The sequence below is a fragment of the Piliocolobus tephrosceles genome, chromosome 8 (assembly GCF_002776525.5).
Source record: "Piliocolobus tephrosceles isolate RC106 chromosome 8, ASM277652v3, whole genome shotgun sequence".
NCBI classification, from domain to species: Eukaryota; Metazoa; Chordata; class Mammalia; order Primates; family Cercopithecidae; genus Piliocolobus; species Piliocolobus tephrosceles.
Genome location: NC_045441.1, coordinates 62,316,314 through 62,341,177, shown reverse-complemented (window position 1 = coordinate 62,341,177; position 24,864 = coordinate 62,316,314). Strand labels below are relative to the sequence as shown.

The 24,864-nt window shown below is 35.6% G+C and overlaps 1 protein-coding gene across 25 annotated transcripts in view; it reads left to right on the top strand.

Moving 5' to 3' along the window:
- Nucleotides 1-24,864, top strand: part of HDAC9 (histone deacetylase 9) — a 679,750-nt gene that overhangs the window by 287,493 nt on the left and 367,393 nt on the right. For all 25 annotated transcript variants that reach the window (XM_023215947.1, XM_023215937.1, XM_023215923.1 and 22 more), the window contains one exon: nucleotides 21,897-22,138. In XM_023215947.1, coding sequence (XP_023071715.1) covers nucleotides 21,897-22,138 — 242 coding nt within the window. The remainder of the gene's footprint in view (nucleotides 1-21,896; nucleotides 22,139-24,864) is intronic.

The following is a 24,864-nucleotide window of genomic DNA, read 5'->3' as shown; positions in this document are numbered from 1 at the left end:
TTTCACCTTTTGGCTGCCATGAAGAATACTGCTGTGAGCATTCATATACAAGTTTTTGTGTGGATGTCTTCTTGTTTGCATTTATCTAGGAGTGGAGTTTTGCTGACTCATAAGTACTTGCCAACACTTGTTAGAATACATCTTTTTGAGTATAGCCATTCTAGTGCATGCAAAGTGGTATCTTATTTTAGTTTTGATTTGCATTGCCCTAAAGACTAAAAATGTTTAGTGATTTTCAAGTGCTTATTGGCTATTTGTATATCTTCTCTGGAGAAATGTCTTTTCAAGTTCTGTGTTTATTTTTTAATTAGGTCATTTGTATTTTTATTATTGAGTTGTAAGATTTCATTTTATACACTCTGAATATTAAAGATATATGGTTTGCAATTATTTTCTTTCATTCTGTGGATTGATGGTATTATTTTCAGCAACAATTTTAATTTTGATGTAGTCCAGTTTATCTGTTTTTCTCTTATTGCTTCTGCTTCTGATTTTTTACCTAATAAACCATTGCTTAATCCAAAGTCACAAAGTTTTACTCACGTATTTTCTTGTAGTTTTAGCTCTTAACATTTTAATACATGATCCATTTTGAGGTTTTCTGTGTGTATGTGATTAGTTGTCCCAGCACCATTTGTTGAAAAACTATTATTTTCCCCCATTGAATTAACATTGTTGTCTAAAATTGATTAACCATAAATATAATGGTTTATTTCTGGATTCTAAATTCTATACCATTCATCTGTACATCTGTCTTTATGCCAGTACTTCTTTGTTCATTATTATACCTTTGTAATAAGTTTTGAGATTGGAAAGTGTGAGTCCTCTATATTGTTCTTCCATTCTAAGGTTGTTTTAGCTATACTGGGTCTCTTCCATTTCCATATTAACTTTAAGATTCGTATGTCAATTGCTGGGGAAAAAAGATGAAATTTTGGTAGGGATTTCATAGAATTTGTGGATCAATTTGGGTAGTATTGCTATCTCAGTAATATTAAATATTTTTAACCTATTAAAATGAAATGTTTTTCATTCATTTAGATCTCCTTTAATTTCTTTCCATATAGTTTTGCAATTTTGATGTACAAGGTTTGCACTTTTGTTAAATTTATGCTCAACAATTTTGTTCTTTTTGATGTAGGTCATGTTTTATTGATTTGTTATTTATTTTGGTTGTACTTACTGATCAAATTTTCTAAGATTTTGTAAATATGATATATTTTGACAGAAAACTTTTGTGATGACTAAGAAAAGTTTATTCCGTTTATATTGCTCCCATTTTTGCTCTCAGATGATGTTGCCCACCGACTTTAAAGTTAATTTCAAAAAGTTCAACGTGGCCATAATAGTGTATTATAATCTCAATATATCAGTGATTTTTAAAAAAGGATTTCTACTTGTTTTATACAATTGATCTTCAAATCCTGCTATTATACCTTGAAATGTCTCTCAAAGTCATCTTTTTTTTCCATCCTATCTGTGTTAAACATTTGAAATATAAAATATATAAGCCCCAAAAATAAAAAAAAAACTTCAGTTATTCAATGGTTATGTTTTTGTTATCTTCTTTTATTGCTGTTGTTAGTTTCTTTTAGTTATTTCCCCACTCTCCATCCCCTAGTATCTTTTACTCAGAAAATTTTCTTGTAACCCCTACAGGCAGAATTAATTTTTCCTGTTTCTAGGATTACACAATGTATTTAAGGTGCTTAGCACAATATTCTTTATAGAGAAAAGTCTCAAAACATGGCACCTGTCACCATCTCTAGTTATCTATTCAAATATCAGTATTTGCCCATATCATACTCTGTATCTTTGGTATGTTTTCTTGCCATCAGTTTCCTCAGAACCACCCAACCCCCCCACGAACTTAGATTATAATTTTTTTTATATACTTTAAGTTCTAGGGTACATGTGCACAACGTGCAAGTTTGTTACATAGGTGTACATGTGCCACGTTGGTTTGCTGCTTTTTTTTTTTTTTGAGACGGAGTCTTGCCGTGTCTCCAGGCTGGAGTGCAATGCCACAATCGTGGCTCACTTGCATCCCCTCCACTCTAGGTTCAAGTGATTTTCCTGCCTTAGCCACCCAAGTAGCTGGTACTATGGGTGCGCGCCACCACACCCAGCTAATTCTATTTTTAGTAGAGACAGGGTTTCACCATGTTGGCCAGGATGGTCTCGAACTCCTGACCTCATGATCTGCCCGCCTGGGCCTCCCAAAGTGCTGGAATTACAGGCATGAGCCACTGCACCTGTCCAGATTATAAATTTTTTGAGAACAATGACTATTCTCCTCATCTTCCTGTGTTCTAGGCCTGCATAGTTTAGAAACAAGAAAACTGAGTACAGTTGCAACCATACAATTGAAAAAAAAAAATTGTCCATGGTTATAAATTAATTAATCTGTCCTGATTTTATGTCTGTCAAATTACAGGTAGTACCAACCCAGTAAGAGCTTTATTGATAAATAAATGAGAAATTACAGTTTTCTCAAGTGTGAGGTAATTCCTTTTTGGGGGGCTTGCTTATTTCCATTAAGCTTCCAAGTATTTTTTAAAAGACAATTTGTATTCCTGGCTTTATTTTCCAATTTGGTTTTATCTATTCTATTTGCATACTGAGAGGAAGCTGGCATATAGCAGTCTAAGCTAAATGAAAAATAAGTGCCCAATTCTAATATTCAAAAACAGGATAGAAGATGTCCATTTTTAATTTTTTTATTCTAAATAGGAATTATATGCACTACAATGTTTATATTTTTTCCAATTATCTTATACCACATGCTTATGATTGTCATTGGGCCTCTATACCTATTCCTTTTCATCAAGAGACTACTTTTGTGTTAATATTTTACCATTAGATTTTATTGAAACACTATTCAAAGTCCTCAAAATTTCAATTTTATACCTTTTTTTTTTCCTGCAAGACGAAGCAACGTCTTTAGAATGTTATTTTAAGCTCATCTTTGAGCTTCCACTGTTTCCTCTACTTGCCCTTATTTTAAACTGTCAAATACATGAATATAATGACCACATCTTAGGCTCTTTCTTTCATATTTCAAATGCCTAAGCCAGCATCGAATAAATGTATTTTATTTATTTATTTATTTATTTATTTATTTATTTATTACTTTTTTGAGGCTGAGTTTTGCTCTTGTTGCCCAGGCTCGAGTGCAGTGGCACGATTTGGCTCACTGCAACCTCTGCCTCTGGAGTTCAAGTGATTCTCCTGCCTCAGCCTTCCAAGTAGCTGGGATTACAGGCATGCACCACCACACGCAGCTAATTTTGTACTTTTAGTAAGACGGGGTTTCTCCATGTCGGTCAGGCTGATCTCAAACTCCCAACCTCAGGTGATCCGCCCACCTCAGCCTCCCAAAGTGTTGGGATTACAGGTGTGAGCCACCGCGCCCAGCCAAGTAAATGTATTTTTTTAAAAGTATCCCATGGTTTGTTTATCATATAATGTAAAATCAAGAATCCAAATATTTTTCAAAGGGCAGAGAATTTCTGAGAGTAATTTTTTCCTTAGCATCTTAATATCCAAACTGTTCTTGCTCACAAGATTACTTAATCAGCATCATATCAGAGACAGCTTGCTGTGTTTACCATTGTTAGTTGGGCCAGCATATGTCCAAAACAGTTGGAATGAGAAAAACAGCCTTGACTTGAAGCCAAATTAAAGAGGGAGGAGGAGAAGAGTTCTTTAGCTGTCGAACAGGACTACATGCTTTGGACAGTGTAGGGTACTTCTGTAGAAAAAAAAAAAAGGGGGGGAATTTTTTAAAAAAAAAAAAAAAAAAAAAAAAAAGTGCATTTTGAAATATCTAAATGCACTGAAATAATAAAAGCAAATTGGTGATGTTGCTTTAATTTTATTTATATAAGCCTTTGCAAGTAATGAAATCTTTTTATGTTAACCAAAAAAAGAAAGAAAGAAAGAAAAGTATTCTAAGATATTTATAATGTAGATAATTTTTTTTTTTCAGTTTTACCCTAGCAACTTTAATTGGTTTAGTGGTTTCTAATTCTGGGCAGTTTTCTGTTTCTTTATTAAGCAATGTGGGAGCTGTTGAATAACCATCACATTTCATAGGATCAGAATAATATTTCTAATTTTTCTCAAACTGGGTATTGTATTGCTGTATAGTAAAAACTTTTTAAGTGAGGAAAATGTCTATTCTTATTTTCCTAAGTAACATTACAAAAAGTAGATATTTTTGTGCATTCCACCCCCTTAAGAAGCAACTATTGTAGAAAGTGATGTTTTCATTGAGACGGAAAATGGGAAGTAATATTTTGCTATTTATTATGGAAAGTTTGAGGAGAGATTTCCAAATATCACAGTCAAGGAATAAAACAATTTTGACCACAGTTGAATTTTATATATCAGGCAAAGCCTGTTCTAGGATAGTTTTTAATTAGATAAAGCTTTCTTCAGAGTTCCTGCTTTCAATTCTCTGTCATTTTTTATCTGGTAGGGATCCTGCTTGCTTCCTAGTACCTCTCCCTTTCTTTACATCAGAACCTGTTCTGGTGGTTATTGATTTACCCAAAGAAGTCAATGAAGGCCAATAGCAGTTGCCTTTTGCATGAGATATACTTTCTGATAAATACTAAAAAAGTAAATCTCACACACATACACACAATTTTTACTGCTTTGGCAGTAGAGAAAGCCTTGGGAATCATTATTTTAGCTCCCTGGTTTTATCTGTTTTATACATGAGAAACCCAGGATCCATAGACATGGACTAATCAAGAGTAGAACTGGTGACACTGTTCTGTCTGCCAAATTCTGTTTCTTTACATTGACAAGATATTGGACATTAGCCAGCAATTGAGAGTAGACTGATAGAGATGTTAATTTATTCATTACTTGTTCTTTAAAACAACTGTATCCCATACTTGTGAGAATCAAGCAAGAAGGCAAAGATTCGTTACCAACAAGTTTGGTGAAAGCATTTTCAGAGCAGTGTAGTGGGTGTAGTAGGTTTGTATTCTAGGACCTGGAGGTGAGAGAGGACAGAGGAAGGATGTACCGTATGTTCAGAATCAAACCTTCCCTCAGGTCCTGAGGTTATCAAGTCAAGTGTGTCGCAAGGCCTAGCTTCCTCTTTGCTAAAGATGAGTTTTTCTTAGGTGGTGCCTTAGTCATTTATGCAAATAGACATCTGCAGTGCCAGCCCCACCTGCTCTCCAGACATGCCCAGTAGTTTGTGAACCTTGGCCTTGAGTATGTCCTGCAGCATGCCAAATTTATCTTGGGGGGAATAAGCCCAAGTGAACCGCCTACATAAATCTAACCAAGATAGGCCTAACATGGTGGGTTGAATTTCTGTGTTGAACTAAGGAATCGCATGGGGTTCTATTGCTATACTTCTCCCTGCTAACTGGGCAAGGAGAGGAAACCTGAATAACCCCTATACAAGAGCATTTACCTTAGGATAGAGAAAAATTGCACTGCTTATTGTTCTCTTGTTTCTTTTGTTTAACCATGGTAATACTTACCTTTTAAACTTCAAGATTTATAAATTCCAAGCAATTCACTTGAAGCATTTTTTTAAAAGGTTGAACTTAAGATTTTATATAATGTGTTCTCTAGCTACTGCATATTCTACTGGTCTGATCTACATTATATTATAAATTTTGTGGAAAATAAACAGAAGCCATTTGATTCAGAACGGCTTCGCTAAACTCTATGATTAGCAATATATTTCCTATGATCTTGGGTTATATAAATTTAAATTTGCATTAATATCTGGAACAGCATTTGGGTAAATATTTTTCCCATAGTTTTTAAACAATACTTAACTACCAGAGCTATTTCATATGAAGCACAAAATTTCTGTAGTAGTTTGACTGCAGATCTATTACTAGGGCTATAGCCAAACTCGTAGTATTATTATTGCAGCTTTGAAGTGTATAAGATGTTTCTTTAAAACCTCAAGGTTTTAAAACATTCAGAATAAACTATATCAACCCACACATTAACAAACATTTAAATGTCAAATAAACAGAATATCCTTTAATTTCTAACCATCCCTTTGCAAAACCCATTCCAATGTTGGTTTCTATAAAATATACTGGTGCCTTGTTAGTTTATACATATAGGATATATATGTATTTGTAAGCTTGGAATTATGTAGCAACTGCTGCACAGATTGGAACAGTCTGTGCCTTTCGCTATAATTTATTAAATGAAATTTCAATGGAACAAGTATTTGTTCTATTTGTAGCTTATTGAAGGGTATATTATCTGTGTCTCATGGAAAAAGAGATAATTTAGGAGAACCCTCCTGAATCTTTTAGTATGGAATATTATACAGGGTATTTCATTAGCACCATTCTAAATTAGTATTTACCATATTATTAAATATGCAAGATAAAAAAACACTGAAAGCTAATATTGTATATGTGACAATGGCAAAGTTAACTGTGAGCTGTCTAGTGCTCATTATCCTCATCTGTGAAATGGGGATAATAATAAAGCTGTGTATTCAAAGAGAAAGTCCATCCAAAAGTCATAGCTAGCGCTCATCATATGTTGCTCGTTTTAAAGTACCATCATTCTTATTTATATTTTTGTTTTCCAGTTGACTGCATATCGTGAAGAGCAAGCAACAAAGTCTAAAATTAATAATTCAATCTAATTAAAATACTTAGAACTTCTTTTACATGGTGTTCTCCTATCATCATATTCTATTTCCTAACTATGTTTTATTTTAGATGAAATACACTATGAAAACTTTTAACCTAATTCATTTAACCATTACAGCAGAGAGGTAGCTTGGAAATTTGATTGTCACAGGGATATCCCACCATGTGAGAATAAAAATTGGGCCAGGCACAGTGGCTCACACCTGTAATCCCAGAAGCTTGGGAGGCCAAGGCAGGTGGATCACCTGAGGTTGGGAGTTCGAGACCAGCCTGACCAACAGGGAGAAACCTCTTCTCTACTAAAAATACAAAATTAGCTGGGCATGGTGGTACATAGCTGTAATCCCAGCTACTCAGGAGGCTGAGGCAGGAGAATCACTTGAACCCGGGAGGCGAAGGTTGCAGTGAGCCTAGATCATGCCATTGTACTCCAGCCTGGGCAACAAGAGCAAAACTCTGTCTCAATAAAATAAAATAAAAACATAACATAACATAACATAACATAACATAACATAACATAACATAAAATTTGGACATAGATTGATTCTCAGGAGCAGGAGTTCGCAAACTTTCTGTCAGGGGCAAATAATAAATATTTGAGATTTTGCAGGCTGTACTACCTCTATGGCATTCAATTCTGACTTTGTAGTGCAAAAGCAGCTACACACAGTAAGTCAGTGAATGATAGTGACTGTGTTCCAATAAATTTTTTTTGTAAACACTGAAATTTGAATTTCATGTATTTTTATGTCACAAAATATTTTTCTTTAAAAAAAAATTTTCCCAACCATAAAAATGTAACAATCATTCTTAGGTTGCAGGCCATAAAACATTAGGCAAGCTGGATTTGACCCATGAGCCACAGTTTCCTAACTCCTGTTCTGCATGGTTACCTTCATTGTAAATATTTTCAATAATTTCTTATACTATTGATTGTACAAAGAGGTATGGCTCAAATTACAGACTAATATCTCAGAGCTGTGCTTAGAGTATTGAGAAGCTTTCTGTAATGCTGATGGTTTTCTCAATATTGGCTAATTCTATAAACAGATACTATGAGTTCTGCCAGAAATAGAAATTCTAATGACAGTCTAATTAAATAGAAGCCATGGAGAAGAATTATTACATTTTCTTATGCCAAATTATGAATGTCTTCAATTAATGCACAGATATTTATTTATTTAGGTGTATGTAAAAAGTGGATTTTTCTGACAGCCTTAGGCTCTTCTTTGTGGTAGAACCTTCTGTTTCTCTAATTAGTTGTGCCTTAATGGCCAGTAATTGTCTTTTATGATGCGCAGGGAGCCAAAAAAAAAAACAAAAAAACTGAAATTAAAAAAAATAGACCATCACAGTCTGTCTTTTCAAATCTTTTCTCATACTGTCAAAAAACAGCTGCCTGTTCCTTTTTGATACTACTTTCTTCAATTAAAAAATAATCTCAAAATTTATGAACACTACACCCAAACCTCATTAACACTGTTTACTGTTAATTATGATTTAGTATCTCTTTCTGTCTGATATAACCCAATGGGATTTAGTTAATCAAGTACCAAAGGTGACTTCATTACCAGGCAGTCTTTACCTGTGAATCACTAGATTCACAGATTGGAGAGTAAAGCCATAATGAATTTAAGGAAAATAAAAACAAAACCAAAAAAAAAATGCTAATTGCCTAGAAAGAAAAGGGTGAAATATCAAATTTGGAATTCTTAAGTACAGAATTGTTCCTTAGAAAGAGGGCTGAAATACACGTGTAAGAAAGATACTTTAGACTCACCTGAAAATACAGAAATGTGTCAAAATATGAAGAAATATATTCAGTTACACATGTCTCTGTGGAATATATTGACAATTATGAACAAATGTTTTTCTTCACCTTTAAAAACAAAAATATGTAATATTATTTTAACAAAAACTTTTCAGTTTCATCTGTATCAAGGTATACTCCAGAGTGAAATGTGTAGAAATAAAATGAAAAGCCTATTTTGTAGAAGTCAAATAGAATCAGAATGGAGTGGTTAAGATCATGGATGCTGGAGCTGGAGAGTGTGTGTTCTGATTCCTGTTGTACCTTTTAGTAGGTGTGTGACCTTGGCCAAGTTCCTCTGTGGCCTCCATTTTCCTCATTTGTAAATAAGAATCCTAATCACGTCTGCTCCATAGGTTACTAGATATCGCAACATCATAAAGAAGAATTGAATGAATATTAACTTTATAAAGCATTCAGAACAACATTTGTTACACAGTAAGTGCTGTAATTAGTGTTGGTTCCATAATTCAAATTAGAATAAGAGAAACTCGGGAGACTGGCCAAAATTATGCTGTTACTCTTTGTGCTTACCCATGTTTGGAAAACGAAACTTGGAATCAGTACATATAGGGATGTCACATTTTATTATAATGCTTAGGACCTGAAAACTCACCTATTTTAAAACTCACATATCCAAAGTGCTTCCTGACAAAGGTTACTGGATATTTCTCTTTAGGAGCAAAAGTGGTGCCACCATGTGGCAATAACATAAATATAACTGCCAATCCATTTAGCTTGGCAAGGCTTGAAATATGAGCACATTACAAGAATTTTTAAAATGTTTTAACATTCATTTTTTTTCTAAATTGTATGTACAGAGTATAACTTTATTATTTTTAATTCAAAATTTTAAAATTCCCATAATTTCAATTCTCATAAAACAAGAGTGGCATTTTCTTTGAAAAAACAGTAATGTAATTTGCCTGTGATTTGAATTTGGCAAAATAAACAAATAATGCCCTTATAACATGAATTTTCAAACTGAGTTCCATGGAGTCTGGATTCCCTGGGGGAAAGGAATAGGGGAGAAAGTGAGAGGATAGAACGTTGGTTCCTCCTCTCCCTCTTTTCTAAAATATTTGCACTCATGTTGGTTTTATATGTTGGAACTATTCGTAAGATTTTATTTGAAGATAATAAGAAAATATCCAGCCATTTAAATAAATGTTTTTCTTTTCTAAAAGCCAGTGCAGTCCTATATTAGGAGTTTCAGTGGGGCTTTAAACTTTTTTTTTTTTTTTTTTTTTTGGTAATAAAGATTTACTCAGAACTAGAAAACATCTGAATTCTGGAGAAAAGGTAAGATGCATTGGTTGAAACCATATTCCTGTTCTGCAGGACTGAAAAGATTAGAGCAGAGAAAAGGCAAAGACATGGTCTGAATCGCAGAAGAGAAGAAGGGAGGTATCACACATGGCATTTCAGCTTTGTTTTTCCTACTTTTCCCGCATATTTTCATGTATGTTGTTGTCTTAAACATACTAAGCATTGAGAATATTCAACTATTTTGTGCTGGCTAAAGGTAATTGTTTCTTGGTGGCAGGAAGCACGCACTGATAAAACTTTTTTTTTTTCTGTCAAAATAGCACATAGTGTTGTGCTTTTGTAAGCAAGAGTTCTTGATAGAAGAGTGGGAACATTTTGAAAAAGTTTATTTGCTGAGTAATTTGTTCAGAAAGAATGTTGTTAGAGAAGGGTATTTGCTAAGAACAATCATTTATTCAACTAACATTTATTAAACTTATAGTATAAGCTACATAATATACTAGGTTCTGAAGTTATAAGGGAATCCCTTGCCTCAAATATTAGGATTGTATAATGAGAGGAAAGTTTTGTTAGTCATTTGAAATAGCTATTTGAAATAGTCAAATTTCAAATTTGACTATTTTGTCATATTCACAAATATGTCATTTTCACAAATGACTATTTGTCATATTCAAATATGACAAATAGCTATTTCAAATGACTAGAAAACTTCCCTCTCATTATGAAACCCTATATTTGAGGCAGAGGATTTCCTTATAACTCCAAGTATTTGTCTGTGACCTAGAAGAAAATATAAGTTGTAGAAAAAAATTTGAGAAAGGGGATGGTTTGCAACATCTTCCTCATAGTTCCTTTAGAAGTCAATTTACTTTAGATCCCAGAGGAAGAGTGTTAGATCTGGCTAAATAAGTAAGTCTTTTAAATTATTACCTATATTTTCTCTTTTAAAACATTAAAATTTCAAATCTTCTCAAGATTTCATTTTCAGGTACCTTTATATCAAATTGAATTCTAATCTCAAATTACAAAATAATATGGATTACAAACTAATGTAAGTTCTTAGCTTCTATTACCTTGGAGTCCCATAAATTGGGTTGATTTTGTTTCCATAGTGCAAGGAGCTGAATAAAGCTTTTACCCAGTTCTTAAATAGTAAAGAGCTAGCAAACATTGCGATACTTTAGAACTAAGTGGCCATTAGAAATTCGTTAGCAGTTCATGTTTGTGTTATGGTTTGTTATGACTGCTTAATTCAAAAGCATATTTGCAGACAGGGAGTTTGAATTAAGTAAATCAGAATAGTAAAGGCTTTGAGTAAGAAGTTAGCTTGCTTTAACTTAAATGTTGATATTTCAAGGCCTACTGATATTTTAGTCATTTGTGGTTATTTTTGTTTCCTGTTCAGACCCCTGGGAAATAAGAGAATAGTAAATCAAAGCCCAGGTTGCTTTTTGCATTTTTTTTCTTTTCATTTATGCCATGTAGTAGTTCACTTTAAGAAACTAAAGACGTGGATAACTTGAACAGAATCACTGAGGGAGAATTGTATTTCTGGATTAATCAGTTTAAATAATTCTTGTTATAAAATGATTCTTTCATGTTTGATAATTTAGTAACTTTTTATTCCATGATAATGTTATCATATTAATAGTGGAAAAGCAGCTAAAAATATCTGCATTACTAAAGTACAATTTGGGCAGTATTGTTATCAAACTGAGGCTGTGTTGCTTATGTCACGGGATCCCTAGGGTGTTGCTTCACCAGCCAGAAACCTCTTCTGCCTGAGTATCGCTCATGCCCGTTTCTTTCCACCCGCTTGACTCAACAGGCTGCACTCAGCTCTTGCTACCAGCCCAGATCCCACACCTGCCAAGTACTAGCAAGACGTGGAACGGGGAGGGGTGTGTGGGTGAGTGAGTGCAGGGTCTAGCCACTGTACACAGTCAGGCACACTGGCTGCTGTGGTGGGCAGGCAGCTCCAGGCAACAGCGCAGGTGCCAGCTCCATGCGAGGAGGCTGAGGCTGGAGCACATGTACCGCACGTGGCTTCTGCTGTGGGCATCCGTGTCTGGATGAGGGGAACATAGTGGCACCCAGAAACTTGGAGATGCCTAGAACCACTGAACCCCAAAGAGAGTGTCACAGCCCTGGCTCAGGGAGCCGGGGGGCTCCACAAAGGGCCACAGCTCCTCTCTCCTCATGGCCCACAACATGACAAGCGGGAGGGCGTGTTTCAGCCCTGTTTGTGTTACAGCTCTTTTAGTCCCGCCATTTGATGTGTCCCGAGTCCTTGTTTCATACCCAGGAAGAATGAGGTATGCGGGCAGCTGGAGGCTGAGCAAAGCAAAGGGGAGCTTCACTGATGGGCAGAACAGTTCTCAAGAAACCCCAAGTGAGCAGCTCCTTTCTGCAAGCAGGTCATCCTGACGAGTGTCCAGCTCTCAGTGGAGAGGAGACCCACAGTGGTTAGCTCCTTTCTCCAGGCAGGTCATCCCAACACGTGTCCAGCTCTCAGTGGAGAGGAGACCTGCAGTGGGTAGCTCCTTCCACAGTTAGTAGTCCAGACGTCTGTGCAGCCCTCAGCGGAGAGGTGACCTAGAACGGGTAGCTTCTATCGGCAAACAGGTTGTCCCATCCTTTGCCTGAGTCCGGCTGAGTCCAGGGTTATGCGCTTCAGAGGAGAGGGAGTGCATGTTAATTGGTCCATGGACTGCCATGGGTGGGCCCGGATAAAGCACCGGAAATTCTCACTCTGGTCCACGGAACTGACAGTCTGGCCCCCAGGCTTTTGACTGTCCCTGGCTTGAAGGTGGGGCTTCACCAGGGACCCTCCCCTTTCTACCCAGGAGCTTGTCTGCCTCCTGCCGCCATCAATCATGTCGTTCATGGTTCCCAGGCTGTTGCTGCTGAAGGGCACCTGCAGGCCCCTGTTGAGCTGCCCTCATTCTTCTGCTCATGCTTATTGGTGCCCAAGTCCAGAGAAGGCCAAGACAGCAGGGGACTGGCGGGTCAGTGCTGCCCTGAGCATGCACATACCCAGCCGGGTTGCGACAGTGCCTGAGCTAGACCTGAACTTCGCTTCGAAATCAGAGCGAGTGCTGGGAGCATGGAGAGGCCAGGCAGCGGGAGCAGGCACTTCCAAGCCTGTGGGGAGCAGAGGACCTACCAGGTCCCCGACTGTACACAGGGATACCTGGGTCCACAGCTGCAGCTGCACCCAGGAGGGTGGGGCTTCTGCCCCTCAACTCGGAATCGGGCGGGGCGCCCGCCTGTTCCCAGCTCCTGCCGGCTTCATGGAGTGGGCAGCCCCCGCCCCCACTGCAGCTGGTGTCATGGCAGCAGCCCTTCTGGTCAGGCCAGCCACTGCCGTCACATGTTTTCCCAATTTCTATTTTTGGTGATAGCAAATTCAAACTTCTTAATTTACTTTTCCTGAAAAAAAATTGCCTTTCAAGACTACACATTTTAATGAAGAACCTTCAGTAATAAGCATTTCGGCATGTCTCAAAAAAAAAAATTCAAAATTCAACTGTTGGTTATTTTAGCTAAAATGTCAAAGAATTTTGATTAAATAACTTTAAAAGGGTTTACCTTTTAGATTTACATTTATTAATTTAATTCTTTATCTTTAAAATGGAAGATTTGAAAAAAAAACTCTTAGCTTGCAGCCTACCAGTTCTGGTGTAGTTTTCAATAATGTAACATGGAGTATTCAATCATGAATTGGGCATTATTATTTAAATAATTCACGATGTGGCCTATACTTGGTTATTCCTACTGAGGCAAACAGCATGAATGGGTAAGTTTTGTTTTCCTCAGTGTTCACTTACTCCATTGTGATGGTTGTCACATGTCAGCACATTGAATTTTAAGAGATATGGTGGAGTCTAGGAAATGCAAAATGACACCTTGGGTGGAAAAACTTTTCAGATTGTTTTCAAATACTTATGCAGTGTTGCCGGAAATGTATTAACTTAAAAATTTAAGTAGTAAAATAGCATATTTTTTAATTCAAACAGTCAAAAAGCCCAGTAAGTAATTGCTTTAGGATTTTAATGTTTAAGCTGGAGATAGAATTGTCAACATAGAGGAAGCAAGGCCCTAGGAATGGAAGGGATCTGCAGAGAGAGAGAAAAAGAGAGAGAGAGAGAGATTCTTTTCCATTAGTTTCCCATTCCATGACATACTTCCACCAGACATAAACTGTTCCTTCATGCCTTTATTCTACTTTAAATCATCTGATGTCAATATGTCAGTTAGTGTTCACAAAATAAGGTAAAGTTTTTTAAGTCTCATTTACATCTCACAACTAAATAGGCCAGATTTTGTAAGGGAATAAACTCAGAGGCTGCTGAGGGGTTGAATAACTTGTCTCTCTGACGCTGGTGGCCATGGCTTCTGCTACACTGCTTGTTTTGTGAAATAACCAAGTCTCCTGTCTACCTTTCTGACCTTTCATTCCACCTGTGCCTAGTAGAGTCCAATCACAAGTCATTTGCAGTTTCCTTTTTCTTTTCCTGTTCCTGTGTATATGCTCTTCGGACCTGAGTTCACATCTCTGTGTTTTTGGTAGCGTAGGGAGGGTTAGACAAACGTGCTTTCTTTGTGAAGCCTTTTCTGACTTTACCTGAAATAGTCAGTGGTTTCTCTTTTTCAAAATTTCTCCGGAACAAATAACATAGGACATTATTTTTCAGTTGTATGCCTCTCTCATGCCTTTCTCCTATTCACAGAACCTGATTACTTTGCCCCACCCTGCCCAACCCCATTTTATATGTACTTTATTGTGAGCTTTGGCAAGCAGGGACCACATTATACTTTTTATTTTTATTTTCATTGTGTTTAGCAGAGTAATAGCATATGCTCAAAAACTGTTTGTTGAATTAAGTTGATAAAGAAGGAGGACACGGGCATGAAACATAGTGTGAAAGGCAGGAAGGAAACTATATGTTAGAGACTGGTTTAGCCTCCAGAAAAGGTAGCAAGAGATAAGCTTAGAGAGGTGTTGGTGAAACTTGTCTGTGGTAAAATTTGTTGGGGCAAACAGTATTTACAAAACCCAATCCATAATACATAATGTGGATAGAAAGAATGAGACTGAAAAAAAGGGAGTTGTTAAAAAAAATAAAAAATAAAAAATCCTTGGCAGCTGTCCCCTCTCCCCTCAACACACACATCCTCCCTGGTCATGCCCCCACTTCTGCCTCCACCTCCATCTCTACCTCCATCCCCACCAGCTTAGCTTGACCTTCAGGAGCTAGAATCCCAAAGATCCCCTTCCCAGAGTGCTCTGCTCCGGACCTAGCAGCTTCAGGGAACTGTGGGTATTTTGTGATACTGAAGCCAGAGAAATAAGGTGGTGAGTGACCTCCACAAACTGAGGGAAAATATTTGAGCTTTGACTGGGCTTCTTCTGAGCTGTAGAGCAGCCCTAATTCATTCTCCTCTTTTCCACCCAATAATATCGAAGGTGTTTTGGCCTGCTGTTCGTGGTGACTCCTTCACACATGTTAGCCTGTGGAAAGAAGCACTACTGAGCAGAGGTGATCAGCTTTCTCCAGGTGGATTTTGGGCCATGTTACCCGAAGAAAACCTGTTTTCTGTCACTCTTCTCAGTAGCTTTGCTCTGTAGGCCAGCCCTGTAGGCCCCTTCTCCGCAGAGGATTAGAGGCCTGGCCCCAGTCACTCATTGTCGTATTTTAGGATGGCTAGAAGCAGTGATTCCAAGGCCACATTTATCATCCGAGGGAAATATAAACTGGTATGGAAGATCACGTCTGACTTTTTGGGGGACATTTATCAGGCAAAGAACATAACCAATAGTAAAGAAGTGGTGCTAGCATCCTTGAATTCTGGAAAGCTAGGTATTTCTCATTGCTGTCTCAGAGAAAACTCTTTTTAGATTCTTCAAGGCGGGTTAATATTTCAACATGAGATGGTATGATTAGAACAAAGACTGCAGTGTGCTACTCATGGATCTTCAGTCCTCAAGACCTCTTCATTTTCTTTTGGAGAAGGCTCCCAATCAAAACTGTGTTAGGTTAGCAGACCAGATGACTGGTAGAATTGCATACGTACATGCACAGAGTTTGAGTCACAGTTTAAACCAGATAACTTCCTAATTGGTATTGAGTATCTCTATAGGAAGTTATTCCTTATTGATTTTGATTTGCTGAAAAAGTATAGAAACAATAGGGTAAGGCCGCACATGTCATAGAGGAGAAAGTAATCTCTAATACCACCTGCTAAGTTAGCATCAGTGCACATCTTGGTATTGATCAGAGTAAGAGATGACATATTATCATCATGATACATGTAAATGTAATTTAATAGAACCAGCCTGCCATGGCAAAGATTAAAGTCTGCAACAAAGAACAGAAAAATGAAACTGTTAATGATAGAATGATAAAATGAAAAGGAGTTGATGGAAGATATCTACTCCTGTTGAAATTTTATATAAGGGTTTTTCTGCAGAATTTGCAGTAAACTATTGTTATGGATCACACATTAAGGAAACCTTGAGACAGCTGTTCCACAATCTTTTCTGGACCCTGAACTACTGATATTAAATACATATTTGGTTGAACGTTGTTAAAGCAGAAAACAGTATTGAAGGCAGCCTCTTCCCATGGAGTTAGCATGCCCAAACTCTCACAGGTTTCCATGCATGAAGGGAGGAACAGAAGAAGCAGAACAGATAATCAGAGTAGCATTTGTATATCCCCAAATCCAGAAATTTTAGTTCATATGTCCCGTTGCCAGTGTTGTGAACAACCATTTCCAGGTAAAAAGAACTTAAGAATAAAATGGCTCTGGGCAGCATTGTTGATATAACCAAGTTGTAGCCTCTGTAATTATGAATATTAACTGAAGCTGTTAAACATGGTTTCAATTTTTATAGCACCTTTTTCAGTGGAAAACCTAACTAAATAATTGGTATATGTGAGTTTGTGGTGAGATTTTGTCCATGCCCGTGTGTGTGTGTGTGTGAAAATCTATTATTTTGAACTCTACTGCTTTGAGAAGGGCCATATGGTTGTACATGCACAAAATTGTGTATTCTTTAAATTTTTTCATGCGTGAAGTTTGCAAGTTGTTTACCTAAAACATTAAAATGGATAGCATCTTGCTTAAGGCAACTGATAAAGTAGCAACCAAAGAGTACAGTTTTTGAACATATGAAAATTCTGTTTTATTATACTATGAATAACAGCATCTAAAGTGAAGAAGTAACCAATACTCCATGGTAACTAGATTATCTTTAGTACTCTGAATGAACTCTTTAATGACCCTTGAATTAAAAAAAATTTGTTACAGAACTTTAAAGCTAAACATGAATGTTCATGTTCATGCTCAAATAAATGTGATTATTATAAACACCTATATGATTTGGGATTTTGGTTTTATTTTGAAATGAGAGCTCTTTCGTTTACAAGTTCACTAAAAAACAAAATGTTTCTTAAAAATCTCTTGGGCTTATAAACATTAAAAAGAAGGAATAACTATTGAACAAATAAAACAGACACTGTCGAGAATGGACAGGACTTTGTAAGGTAATAATTAAGACTAGTTAATATATATGTGGAAATGTTCTGACTGGGCATTTGGTATATAATAATGTGAATCATATAATAGAAATATAATAAATACAGCATACATTTGCATTTATTTGCAACCTCAGACAAGCAAGGTGAGTCCAAATAAAGCTAGCTAAATCATAGTCCTTTCTTACATGTGTCAAGAGGTCTTGAGATCAGTTTTAAAAACATGTTTTATTCACAACTAATGTGAATACTAATATTTGCTGTCATCAGCTTCCTTCTAATATAACACATGCATCACTGGCCACCTGTTCTAAGTAATTTTTGAGGAATTTTCATGTTCCCAGACAAGGAATGTTGTGAACAGAGATGATTCCATTTATCCACTGTTAAGAATGGCGGTTAATTTTTCCTTGTAAGTTGATGATTTCTAATTATGATAATATGGCAGCTATGGACAATGCCCTTTCTTAAACATACTGGGATGTAAAAGTGACTGTAACTTGTTGAAACTCAGCCCTGGTATTTTGTTACTATTATGTCTCCTGAGGAGACTTATTAGCCTGTCACAAAAGATGTAAGAAAAATCCAACATTCCTTTTGGAATATGATGAGCCTTTGTCACCCACGATGCAATTAATGTTAAAAATAGAAAGAATGGCTATGATATGATTATGATTAGGCAGAGATGAGCTATTGTCCAAGTAAGAGGAACTAATCTAGCAGGCCAAAGATGACCTACACAGAACCATCAGTGTGCTGATTGCCATTTCTCTCTGAGTTTGATGAAATATTCATGCCTTTGCTCTCCTCTCTGCAAGCACTATTGATTTCTTGTATAAACGCTGCTATATTTAGTCTAGACAAATGGAATGTGGATTGCTGCTGAATAAATTGGATGAAAGACTGGGATCTTGCCTGCCACTTTCTCTCAGTCTTGGGCAATTATTTATAATCAAGAGCAGTTTTTGTAAGTTGAGGGTGATTTTTCACAATTTAGTGATTAGTCTCTGAACAAAGGCAAGCAGTTAGACACAATCATTTCTGTTGGGATAGCAGGTTAAGAAGTCAAATTACCCTTTGAGGTTTACAATAACTGTTTCAGAGACTTGTAGGATTTTTTTTCTTATCTTAAAAAATTTTTTTAGAGGTTTGATGTTTGTAGTTCATGGATAACAAGAATGCCAGCAAGAAGAGACCCCAGGGTCTCTTGAATTTTTACATTTTGTCTTTATAGGGTTAAGTTCTGACCTTTGTTTTTTGGGATTTCCATGTAAAAGCTGAAGGCTATAGTTGGCCTTTTTAATGTAAAAATGAAATATATCTTTAACTACCATTGCTTTTGGTTGGAATTATGCCAACTCTTTAAATTAATGTTCAAAATCTCATGTTACTCTAAAGCCTTGACTAAAAGTTCTACATTGGGTGCTGCAATTAAGAGATCTTACAGGCCATCATTCTAATTTGCATCTGAACTTGTCATGATTAGTTTCTTTCCTTTCACAGATATCATGTTTGAGAAGTCAATGTCCACCAAACTATAGTTCATTTATAACTTATTTTCCCATTTTCATTAAAGTGACACATAAAGTACCATCAGTGCAAACTTCTGGTCAGTCCATGGCAAAATAACCAACGTTAGCAACCCAAGATTGCTATCAGTCTACAAGCACAGGCACATGCACATGGACATTCAACTCAGATGACCAGCAAGGACATTTAAGTATATGAAGCCTTAACATCTGTAGACAGGATTTCTGTTAGCCTTTCTTTACTCGCTGAAAATAACTCTTAAATTCGCATGGAAAATTAACTTTGTAGTTTCCAAACTGGAATCTGCAAATCTAAGTTACTTACTTATAGTAATAGAGCATTAGATGCAATTTGGAAAAATACAGAAAAGTAAAGGGAGAATCATTCATATTTCCATCTAAAATACAGCCATCTTCTGTTCTCTACATCACCAGTCATTGCTATTAGAATTTAAAAACTAATATGACTTAAAAACCGTGGTAGAATATGTACTCAATAAGGGCTCAAATTTTTGTCTTTTTTTAAAATACCAAACTCCAACATCTAGAATGAAGCCTGAGACTTTAAGGGGTTTGATAAATCTATTTTGACTACATTACTTATATGTATATATTTTAAATGGTTATCATAGTGTAAATATCACTTATATCACTTTTTTCATTTAATGTTACAACTTTTTTAATGTTCCCATAAACATTATTTTTAATGAATGCGTAGTTTTTCTACCAAATGGGATGTGGCATATTTTGCTGAGACATTTCCTTGTAGTTGGTGATTTCAATAACAATAATATAACTCTAGTAGATAATATGGCATTGAACTGTTTTTTTCCCTATTCAGTATTATCTCCTGGAGATATAATCCTAGAGTTGACGAACCTGAATCGAATGGTAGAAATATGTAACACCTCTGGATACATATTACCAAGTTGGTTTTGCATAAGTTTTTTACCAGTTGACAGCTCCACTTGCAATAAATAATTGTCCCTTTGGTCATACACTTAGCCTATACAATGGGGCATTGTATACACTTATGTATATACGTGGGTCATATATATGATAATAATTAATGATGCTCTATTTCGATTCATAATTTGCAGTTCTTTACTAGTGAAGGTGATTTTCAGTTGTTGTATTCTTTTATTTGTTTTGATCTAGATGTTTTAGTGTTTTTATTTTCTAATATTTAGTGGAAATTATGTGCCATTTTATTTTCATATTTGTTTCAAATATTTTTGTTTTGTTAGCTACTTACTATTGATGGTTTATTTTAATATATAAGAAATTTCCATTTTTATATAATAAAAAAGCAAAAACAAACATCTGTTAAGGGATGTGCTACATACTATTAGTACTTACTGTTCTTATCTCCAAGTTACAGATGAGGGAACAGAGGCCTAGGGAAATTAATAACATCTTCAAAGTTACACACATCAAAGAATCAAATAAGCATTTGGATTATAGAGCAGAATTTGAAAACCGGTACATGTAAAGATTGAAGCATTTTGTTTGGTTTCTGGAGTATTTAAAACTTTTGAAGAGCCTGGTGCTGTTACTCATGCCTATAATCTCAGAACTTGGGAGCCTGTCAGGCAGGAGGATCACTTGAGGTCAGGAATTCAAGACCAGCTTTGGCAACATAGCAAGAAACCACCCCAGCTCCCCACTACCCTGACCCCAGGTATAAAAAAAAAATAAGAAAAATTTAGCTGGTCATGGTGATATGCACCTAAAGTCCCAGATGCTTGGGAGGCTGAGGCAGAAGGATCCCTTGAGCCAGGAAGTTCTGGGCTGCATTGAGCTATAATTGCACCACTGCACTACAGCCTGGGTGAAAAAAATGAGCTCTCCCCCCACCTAAAAATATTTCAATTTAATTTTCAGTTAACAATTATTTCTGTCTACACTGGATCTGTATTTTCTTTTCCCCCATCAACTCCCACCAATAATTGTTTTTATCTGAGTAGTGGCTGTCCTCTTTTGAAAAGCCATGGAATCCAGTTTGCCAGTTTCTACTCCAAAATTCCTTTTGTCTTTAGCTTAACCTTTTACAGTGAACTACACAATTTTCCTGATTCTTGTGGGTAAAGGTCATACTCAAAATGTTTAACAACCAGATTGGCATGGATGCTGGTCATTCAGAATATCAGAATGGACACCAACAATAAATAAATGGTATATTTGGATATCTACCCTGTCTGTGAGTTTTCTTCTTAAACTAAACCTTTAGAAAGCAGCATTCTTATCTACTAAGAGTTTTTGCTAAGAATTTTATATCTATTTTCTAATTTAATTTGTATAAATTTAAATATTATCATCTATAGTTATTCTCAGATCATCAAATCTTTTTTTACTCCAGTGGTTTGATTAAATACTTGTTTTAAGTTTCCTCATACTTTTTCCACCTTATTTATTTTAGGAATGAGGTAGCTGAGATACAGATTGTTACCATTTAAACATCAGGACTTAGAAACTTGACAACTTTCACTCCTTAATGTTTGGATCTGGCACCATTGCTGTTGTTAATCATCGTTTTCCACATTTTAGAATACAGTTTTGTATTCTGTCTTTGGTACATCCAATAGTGCTGCAAACACATTATATTACAACCTTTACTTTGTAAAGTTTAAGATATCTTCTGACTCTGATTACAAAGGAAGATGTTCTTAAGTGTACAAATTTAGTCATGGTGGAAGTTCTCTCTTAGGCCATCTTTTCCTCAACATAATTCCTTTTTTTTTTTTTTTGTCCTCACTGACTTGATTGTTGTTAGGGGTTCAGTATAATAATTTTTATGAATGGCCGATACCAGAGAGCAATTGAAATAATCTGTTTGTAAAAGAGAATTGTGGAAGATTCATGGCAGAGTGCAAATTTCTGAAATTAGCCTATGGCCCATTTATCAAAACTAATGTACAAATGCCTTTATATCATCATTATAAAGAAATGGCTAGAGTCATTGGCATAAAATTTATTGTACAGGGTATAATGTCTTATAGTTTTTGTTTGTTTCAAATCAATGTGCTAATTTCCAATCCTCTATTACCCTCCTCCACCCCATTTCCCTTTTTTTCTGGTTCTTTAGTGGATGTGAAGTCAGAAGTTCCTGTGGGCCTGGAGCCCATCTCACCTTTAGACCTAAGGACAGACCTCAGGATGATGATGCCCGTGGTGGACCCTGTTGTCCGTGAGAAGCAATTGCAGCAGGAATTACTTCTTATCCAGCAGCAGCAACAAATCCAGAAGCAGCTCCTGATAGCAGAGTTTCAGAAGCAGCATGAGAACTTGACACGGCAGCACCAGGCTCAGCTTCAGGAGCATATCAAGGTAGCAAATGCTTCTTTGTCTGTGACCTTACTCAGGAATCTGCACCATGGTGGGCATGAGCAGTGCCCATGGGAACACTTTGCGGGTAGATTCACTGTGATTAACACATGGATATATGGCTTGGAGGGAATTGTGATTTTACTAGTGAAAACTTTGGGTAAGTACCTGTTAAAACCTGTTTTGCTTCTCAGAGGGACCTTCTTTATCCTTTAGCATATGGAATCAATAGTAGGGAATAGTAACTTCCTGTCCTAATTTTAGAATCTCTCCTATGTGATTTTGTTCATTTGCCCCATCTGTTCTCCACCAGGAAGAAGCATGAGCCTAGAAGACCCATTTTATATTTCATTTCTGAAGAATCTACGTATACTATTTGTGAGAAAGGATAAATTAGTCACCTTATATGAAGACAACTGTTTTTGAAAAACAAACATGGTGTATAAGTAGATGTTCTGAGTATGTCCTAATCTTCCTTATAGAAAAAACTCATAATGTATACATTCAAAATAATAGTATAATAAAAAGCTTAAGGGATTTATAAATGGAGAAACTGGTACAAATATTTTTATAGACTGTAGATAAGATTTATTGAAAGTATTTGAGAGTAGTTGACAATTTGAGACTAAAGTTGTTTAAATTATTCTAGCACAAATACATCCATATTCCAGAATTTAAAATAATAGCTTATTATCAAATAATATTAGAAGTGTCTGTTTTTTTATTTTGTATCTCCAGAGATAAATATTACTTTAGCTTTATTTGTAAAACATCTCACAACTTCTTGACAAAGACAGTTGAAACAAGGCTATTTAATTTGAATTTATTATGACAGAGAAAAGCAGCAAAGATTTACAATAAAAATTTTATTTTTATATACAACTCTTTCAGAGATGACAAACACTTGCTAATTTATGAATGTAATAAATTATGTTATCTCATACTTTATTATTTTGTATTATAGGAACTTAATTTATTGTTTGCATATCAAGTACAAGCACATCGATAGAGGGTTGATATAGATAACTAATGTTAATAGTATATAATTTTACCACATTAATATGACAGTTTCTAAGGAAGTAAAAATGCTATCTTCTCTATATTACTTGGTTTACAAGATGTTTCTTAATCCTGGAAGAACTAGATTATCTTATATCTCTAAAAAGGCTCTTTGACAAGTGATATAAAATATATTTTTTTCTTTTACTAGTGAACTTTACAAAAAGAACTCTTGTATATTATTGATCTATAAAATGCCTTAAAGTGAGAGTATTTTCTTTTGTCCCAAATGGAATCAGTAGCTCATGGCTACATTTTGAAGTATGGGTAGCCTTTCTTTAGTTTTTAGACTTATTTTTAGATGAATACTGAAGCATTATTTAAATTTAACCTTTGAAACAATAATAGAAACATTGATACCTAGATCTGTTTCTTTCTTTCCAGCATGTTAGGATGGGAAAGAGAAATGAGTAAAATGTACATTTTTCACCATACTTTAAGATGTAAGGATTGGTGTAGTTCAATTGCTGCTTTATGTGAGTCATGTTTCCCTAAATACAGGGCAATACTGATAAGTTACTGCTTTAGATACTTCTTTTCATTTCTATTGCTGCCTTTTATAGCTATAAAATCAATATAAATTGTTTAGAAAGAAATGATTGCTTAATTTTACTCAAAAGGTAATAGTAGCAAGTAGATAATTGTTCATTTGGCACAAACAAAACAATAGTGTAGGTTTATTGACATCTGGAAAATATTGAAAAAGTGACTCCTGTGAGAAAAAAGGATTATGAGATAGCTAAAAGGAAAATTTAGCTTTTAAAATGATTTTCTAGAATAATAATTTGTTTTCTTAGAAACCAAAGACATAATTAATATTATCTTTTCAGATTAGGAAGTTTATTGATTTTTAGAATTTTTATTTTGTCTTGTATTTTTTATGGATAAAGCTAAAAGTTGATGCTTTTCATTAAGATTTTATTTTTATGGGAAAGATACAGTACATGATGCTTTATTTATATTAGCTTTTTGAGTCTTTAGCTTCTGTAATAATCACCATTTGTTGAGTTAGATGCTGTTATCCAATTTTTCCACCTAGTAAACTGAGGTAGGGAGAAATAATGTTACCTTTCCAAGGCTACACAGCCAATAAATTGTTGCTCCAAGATTTACAGTCTTGCCCTGTCTGCCTCCAAAGCTCTTAAGTTGCCCTGCCTTTCTCATGGGCCAGAACATCTAGAAATAGAGGGCTAAAGGTTTATTTCTTTCTATTGTTTTAAACCTCATTCGTGCAATCTTTGATAATGAATAGTAGCTATGGTAATTAAATTGTGTGCTTTTCTAGATTCCTATGAAAGATTAAAGTTCAGATGCATTGGGGCTTTGGGTGAAGCACCAAATTAATTTGACCAACCCAAGTATCTGTATAGAATTTAACAGTAAGGCAGAATTTAAGCATTCCTCCTGCTACAATGGAATATTATTTCATTACAATGGAATAATAACACCCATTAAGGGACTGCTGTATTAAAGCCAAAACGCTGAAGATTTTAATATGAAGAGTAACCAGAAATGCTTCTATGTCCTTCTGTGAGTAATAAGGCTGTTATGGTCGATATACAGAGTTAGAGTTAGCTTCCTGTTGCTCCAGAGTGACTCTGATGCCATTCCATATAATAGCTTTTTATTTTTGTTCTATTACTTTTTGGTATAAAATCAAGAGTTTTAGG